Genomic DNA, 7455 nt, shown 5'->3' with positions numbered 1-7455 from the left:
CTTTCTATTTCTCTCTACCTTTTTACTTTCTGTATCTGCATGTCTCTGTTTTACCCTCTCCCTTTCTCTCTCTTTCTGTATTTCCCTCTCCCTCTCTGTTTCTTCCCCTCTGTTTTGCCCTCTTCTCCCTTCTATTTCTGTTCCTCTCTTTATTTGTTCCTTGTGCCCTCGAACTCTCACAGGATGTCTCCCAAGACTCGCTGTTCCCTTGTGTTATTCAGCAGCGATGCAGAGCAGTATTACACGCTGTCAGATGATGAGAGCAGCTCCTTCCATTCTCCAGGGACCATTGTGAGTCCGGAGCAGTTGAGCAGCCAGTTTGGTTCTGGGGATGAGGTGGGGGATTCAGTCTCCCACAGAGGTGCCCTGGGCACCACCACAGTCCGAAGAAAAAAACCCAAGAGCCGGGCCAGGGTTAAAAGTGAAGCAGCAGCCAGCAAGCAGAGGAGAAGCAGACGGATAAAGGCAAATGATCGTGAGAGGAACCGTATGCACCACCTGAATGATGCTCTGGATGCTCTGCGGGCAGTGCTGCCCAGTTTCCCAGATGATGCCAAGTTGACCAAGATTGAGACGCTGCGCTTTGCCCACAATTACATCTGGGCACTGACAGAAACGCTACGGCTGGCAGAACAGGGGCGTGGGCAATGTGCCAGTGGGATAGCTGCGTCAGAGCTGGGCAGCCCCCAGAGCCTCTACTCACCCTCATCCCATGACTGTGATTCCCCACAATCCCCCCAGAGAGGGCTTATGTGCCGCCTGCTGGAGTCCAGTGCCCCCTTCAGTGACTTCATCTGATTGCAGCCCCAGTGGACTCTTCCTGTGCTGTCACTGCCTGGAGAAATGTATCTCCTCTAAACCTCCAAGCCAACTCTCCGCCCCCTCCCCACCAGGGCTGCCTCCTCTGATGATGCTATCTCTCTAGTTTTTTGTTCAAAAACATTATCTGGGGAGGTCATGGTAATGTCATTAAACCCAAAGCCACCCCTGCATGTTCTGGGGATGAGGGTTCAATTCCCACTTTGGCAGGTGGTGAAACTTGAGTTCAATAAATGTCTGGAATTGAAATGTAGTCTAATGGTGACCTTGAAACCACAGTCAAAAATTATTTTAAAAACCCATCTGGTTCATTAATGTCCTTCAGAGAAGAAAATCTGCAGTCCTTATCCAGTGTGGCCTGTGTGTGACTCCAGGCCCACTGCAATGTGGCTGACTGTTAACTGTCCTCTGGGCAATTAGGGATGGGCAATAAACACTGGGCCAGCCAGTGTCATCCACGTCTGATGACTGATAAATGAAGATTGTTCTTGGGACCATATCTGACATGGCACTGTCTTTAAGCTACACCGACCTCGGTCAGTAATGTGGATCTGTTTCTCAAAGGGACTTTCCTCCACGATAAAAGGATTGTGACATTTTGGGACTGACTTGGGTGCCAATGTTTGATTCTCTGGCTCATAGAAATCTAACCAGACTTCTTTGGCATTTTCTACAAACGCTAGCAAATTGTGCTTCTATCTCTGAATATTCCACTAATTTTTTAAAATTATAAATTTATTGATTGAATCTGCATTTTTTTATATTTATTGATAAATTCTGACCAGATATATATTCTGTACATAAGAGATTATTCTGTTGAGTGATTGGACAATGACAGACTGCTTTTTTATCATTTTAATAAAAATATTGTCTTGATGAGGAGGTGTTTGCAGTTGTTCACTGGTTCCAGAGACTGCTCCTTCAGCAGCTAAAATGTTGCAAGCTCTCACAGACAGAGATCCATGACAGGGGACCTCTTCAGGTCAGCAAGAGCTTTCTAAAGACTTGGTTCTCCAGTGGAACTAGCCCCAAAATGAGAATCAGCTGCTACATACCGGAAGGTATTGGTTCAGCACTGGGAGAGGGAGTCGGGCAGCGGGAGAGGGAGTCAGGCAATGGGAGAGGGAGTCAGGCTATGGGTGAGGGAGTTAGGCACTGGGAGAAGAGTTAGGCACTGGGAGACGGAGTCGGGCACCGGGAGAGGGAGTCAGGCAATGGGAGAGGGAGTCAGGCTATGGGTAAAGAGTCAGGCAGAATTCCAACTTGGAGCATTGAGAATTGTGGGAACTCTTCCAGCACCATTAATCCAGAATCTGGTTTCCAGCATCTGCAGTCATTGTTTTTACCTAATTGTGGGAACTTCACTTACCTTAAGTGTGAAAGTGACTGTGGGACGGGATGCCAGTATGGGATAGCCCCCCCACCGAACGTCAACCTGCCTTGGACATTCTAACATATTTGTTATATCATTTTAAACTTGGTGCATTGAGCTAGTGGTCTCCTATTTATTAGAAACCTTGGGTTCATGGTATTGCACACAGCAGTCCATGCAATCATAGGTCACGTCAGTTCACACACTGTCAGACTACCTGTAATTTCTCTGGCCTCAGAACTCTATATACCACCTTTCTATTGTTAAAGACATCAGTCGGTCTGAGATTTTCTAAAAGGGACTGTTCTCCAAATTTTAGTTACATCCAGTCTCCTGCTCTCAATCTTTCTACACATTTGAAGTTTCCAATTTTTTTGTCCTGCAGAATTAGTATTTGCTGGTGTCCCATACTGTCAATAGGACACGCATTATTCTGTGCTTTTCGAGACTTGCAGCAACATAATATTCAGATACAAAATTGGAAACGATTGTTCTCAGGATGCTGAGGTAGTGACAGAATTGGCCACATTTGTTTACCTTCTTTTACAGGTTGTGGGGGTGTTGGCTTGCCCAGTTTACCCATTCCTGAAGAAGGGCTTATGCCCGAAACGTCGATTCTCCTGTTCCCTGGATGCTGCCTGACCTGCTGCGCTTTTCCAGCAACACATTTTCAGCCCATTCCTAATTGCCCTGTGAAAGTGGTAGTGAGCTGCCCCCTTGAACCATTGCAGTTCTAGGAGTGTCAGTACAGTTATGATGTGTTAGGGAGTGAGTTTGAGAATTTTGATCCATTGACACTGAATTCCAAGTCAGGATAGTGAGTGGTTGGGAGGTCAACCTGCAGGTAATGGTGATCTCATGTATTTTCTGATCTTGTCCTTCTAGAAGCAAGTGGTCATTGATTTGGAAGGTGCTCTCTAAGGATCTTTGGTGAATTTCTGCAGGGCATCATGTAGACAGTGCACACTGATCCTACTGAATGTCAGTGTTGTAGTGAATGAATGTTGGTGAGTGTGGTGCCAATCAAGTGGACTGCTTAGTGCTGGATGGTGTTAAGTTTCTCGAATGTCGTTGGAGCACCACTCATCCATGCAAGTGGGGAGTTTTCCATTGCACATCTGCTCTTGTAGCCAATGTATTTATGCTTATCAGACTGATTCCTGAGACTCCAGCCTGATTTCTGGGATGACCAAACTGGATTGCTGAAGACTATATTAACTGGAGTTCAGAAGACTGAGGGGAGTCTTGCAGAAACCTATAAACATAGTTGAGCAGGATCCAATGACCAAATGGCCTAAACCTACTCTTATTTTCTATGATTCTATGTGGCTTGTCCAGTTCAGGTTCTGGTCCCAGGATATTGATTGTGGAGCATTCAATGATGGTAATGACATCGGAAGTCACAGAGTAATGATGAGATTCTCTTTTGTTGGCAATAGTGATTGCCTGTCACATGTAGCATAAATGTTAATTGTCACTTGTGAGCCTAAACCTGGATAATGCCCAGGTCTTGCTGTATTTAGACAGGGACTGTTGCAGTATCTGATGAGTTACAAATGGTGCTGAACATTGTGCAATCATCAGCAAATATCCCAGGTGTGGCATCATGATGGAGGAATGGTAATTAATAAAGCAGCTGAGGATGGTTGAGTTGAGGATATGACCCTGAGGAGCTGCTGTAATGATGTCCTCAGACTGAGATGATTGATAGAGAACAACCACAAACAGCTTCCTTTGTGGCAGGTATGAATCCAACTAATGGGGAATTTACCCCCGATTTCTGTTGACTCCAGTTTTGTTAGGGCTCCTTGATGCAACATTCAGTCAATTGCTGCCTGATGCCAAGGGTAATAACTCTTACATCACCTGTGGAATTCAGCTCTTTTGCCAATGTTTGAATTAAGGCTGTAATGAAATCAGGAGCTGTCAGAACTCAAACGGAGCTACAGGCATGTGGCTACTTATGAAGCATAACTCTTCAGTACTATTGTTGGAATATTGTCAGGGCCTTTTCCGTATCCAATGGCTTTAGCCATAGCATAAAACAATTTGGCTGAAGGTTGTCCTCTGTAGGGTTGGGGACTTCCGGAAGTTGCTGAGCTGGACCATCCGCTTGGCACTTGGCTGAAGATGGTTTTCAGCCTCATCTTTTGCACTGAAATGTTGGGCTTCCCTATCATTAAAGATGGGAATATTTGTGGAGACTCACCACCTGTTTGTTTAATTGTCCACAGCTATTCATGACTGGATATGGCAGGACTATGAAGCTTAGATTTGATCTGTCTGTTTTGCATGTGTTGTAACTTCACAAGGTTGCCACGTCATCTTTACCTGTGCCCAGTGCTGCTCCTGGCAAATGCTTCTGTGCTTTCCATTGAACTGGTTCTAATGCTTCCGTTTGAGGATAGTTCTGGGTTCAACACTGTAGGAAGCATCTGAATACATTGGAAAGAGTGCAGAAAGAGGTTAATGTGAATGGCTCCGGGGATCAGACACTTCAGAGATGAAGAAAAAAAATTAAAAAGTTGGGACTCTTTTCATGGGCGAGGAGAAGACTCAGAGGAAATTTGATTGGAAGTTTTCAAGATCATGAGGGGTCTGGACTGTGTAGATAGAGAAAGATTGTTCCTGCTTATAAACAGGTCGAGAACCAGAGGGCATGGTTTTAATGTGTTTTGCAAAAGAAGCAAATTTAAGGTGAGATAAAGTCTTTTTCGTACAGTGGGTACTTAGGAATAGACTGCCTGGAAGTGTAGTAGAGGCAAGTTCAACTGAAGCATTCAAGAAGGCATTGCATGCTTATTTAGATAGAAACAATGTGTTGAGTGACAGGGAAAAGACAAGAGATTAGTGCCAAGTCTAACTGTTCTGAGTGTCAGTGTAGGCAAGATGGGCAAAATGGCCTCTTTCTGCATCATCACAATTCTGTGATTCTGAGAAGAGGTTGCCATGGAGAACCAGCTGAGGGGAAACCTCTTCCCGGGGAAGATTGTGAATTTTGTTGAATTTCTGCTCCAGAGAGCTGTGGACGTTCAGTGTCTTTGAAATAGAGATTGATTTTTGGAGAGGTTTTGAGATAAGGTGGAAATTAGAGCTGCAACAGCAGGTTAATCATGGTGACATTGAATAGCAGGAAGGGTTCAAAGAATTCAAGGAATCTTGTTTTATATATTCCAATGTTCAATGGAGCTTGTATGGAAAAAAGATTCTGTCTTCAACATGAAGGGATGGAATGGAAAAAGAAAATACCCAGAGATTGCTGTGCTCATTACTGTAAAGTGAGGTGTGTATGAATGTAAAGATTTGGAGATATTGTTCTGAGGATAACAGTGACGAATCTTGTAGGGTGATGATGACTGGGAAACTATTCTCCAGCTTGATTCGGAATGGGATTAAATTTGACATCAAGGCACAGATGAGAAGAGGTGACTAAATGGTTTGTCAAAGAGGTGCTATTGAGAGCCTCTGAAACTCACATATGGATGAGGAAGGACACCATTTCGATTGGGACAACACATCCATCCTAGGACAAGCCAAACAAAGACTCGCACGAGAATTCCTAGAAGCATGGCATTCCAACCGGAACTCTATCAACAAATACGTCGAGTTAGACCCCATCTACCACCCCCTGAGAAAAGGAACAAGAAGTGACTTCACCACAGGAAATAGCATAAAAACAGGAAATGACATCACCAACTCAAAGAAACCCAAACATATAAATAGAAATCAGGAATTTTCAGCATTGCTTTGCATGAGGTCCACTGAAGATGTTATCTAGTAAGGTAACGAAATGTCTGGAAATGAACCTCCCAGCTCAGTGAGCAAACCTACATCCAAAACCTCTGAATGGCGGAGTGCAAGGCCAAGCCATTCACTGACTCAGTTCCAGAGCTTGGAGCCTTGGGGAGCTGAGGGCTCGATGTCAGATCAATGAAAATCATGAATGCACAAGGAGCCAGAGACCTCAGAGGGTGCCCACTCAGATTCAAAAGATCTTGACCTTCAGAGTATCACTTGAAATATTATTAAACATTATGTCCTTACATGTTTTTGGAGATGGATAACATTTCTGTGGTGGTCATGTGCTTAGCATGAATGAGAGGGCCTGTTGCATATGGTTCTGTAGTTAGGCACCTGCATAATTATTAAACTTTGAAGGTTGTTATCTTTAATATATGGCCATTGAAATATTAGGTCCCTAATGCTCCCTCTTCATTCCCCTTTAACCTATTATGCAATGATTCTCTTTCTGGCTTTTTGATTGAAAACCGTATTTTTTTTTCCATTCGAAAGGGTCAGTTCATCAGAAACATCGATTCTGAATCTGAGTTCATTAAAAGGTCTCTATTACACACAGACACTCACAGTCTGTTAACCCACACACTACTGTGTACTTGCAACCAACATTGCTGTCATATTTAAGAAGGAATTTATTGATTGCTGTGCTGGTGGAAGTGGGTTTCTTGCATTAGGAGCATCATCTGAAAGGCCTTGGGTAGAGTAAAGAAACAACGTTTCTCACATGGATCAGATTGATAAGTGCTTTCGGTGGCAGTAGAAAATGGAAAGAGTTCCTGATAGGCTTTTAAAGATGTAGCAATGATTCAGTTCCCTCCAAGCATAAAGACAACTTCCTTTTATTTTCCATGCAATCAACCTCAGTATTGCAACAGTGCCTCAGTTAAGAGCCTGCCAGTGTCACCTCGCATTGCTCCTCACGCAGCACCAACAAGGAGATAAAGCAGAATTTGTCCTCAATTTCTCCGCTCTGATTTATGGTATATACATTATCTGTGTACACAAGCCTGGATGATATGGATTTAAGAGGATTGACAAATGAGTCAGAGACCTCAAGAGCAACTTGTTATGATATAGAAGGAACTGACTGAAAGAGCGGGGGAAGCAGATGCAATGACTATATTCAAAAGAAGTCAGACGTGATCATTTTAAAAATGGGCGAATGGGAAAGAATAGGGGAAAGTGGGACTAATTGAACAGCTCTATCAAAGAGCAAACACAGGAGTAAAAGACTGAATGGCCTCCTACAGTATTGTCTGATTCTGCCTCTTCAATTTTAGACAGTGCTTTCTGAGATGTCCTGAGACTGAGAGTGGTGCTATATGAATGCAAATCAAAACAAAAAATAAATATAAAAATGTTATAAAAATGCAAGAGCGTTCCATCTCAGACTTCAAGAGGTAAATTGGGGCGGCACGGTGGCGCAGTGGTTAGCGCTGCTGCCTAACAGCACCAGAGACCTGGGT

At 43.8% G+C, this 7455-nt stretch overlaps 1 protein-coding gene across 1 annotated transcript in view; it reads left to right on the top strand.

Moving 5' to 3' along the window:
- Positions 1-1115, top strand: part of LOC122541714 (neurogenin-3-like) — a 1778-nt gene extending 663 nt beyond the window's left edge. The window contains exon 2 of the mRNA XM_043678603.1: positions 183-1115. Within this exon, the coding sequence (XP_043534538.1) occupies positions 184-798 (615 nt within the window). The 5' untranslated portion in view covers position 183 and the 3' untranslated portion in view covers positions 799-1115. The remainder of the gene's footprint in view (positions 1-182) is intronic.
- The last annotated feature ends 6340 nt before the right edge of the window (positions 1116-7455 follow it).

Source organism: Chiloscyllium plagiosum, chromosome 38 (genome assembly GCF_004010195.1).
Source record: "Chiloscyllium plagiosum isolate BGI_BamShark_2017 chromosome 38, ASM401019v2, whole genome shotgun sequence".
Taxonomy (NCBI): domain Eukaryota; kingdom Metazoa; phylum Chordata; class Chondrichthyes; order Orectolobiformes; family Hemiscylliidae; genus Chiloscyllium; species Chiloscyllium plagiosum.
Note: the sequence above shows the minus strand (reverse complement) of the source record. Positions and strands in the feature narration are given on the sequence as shown.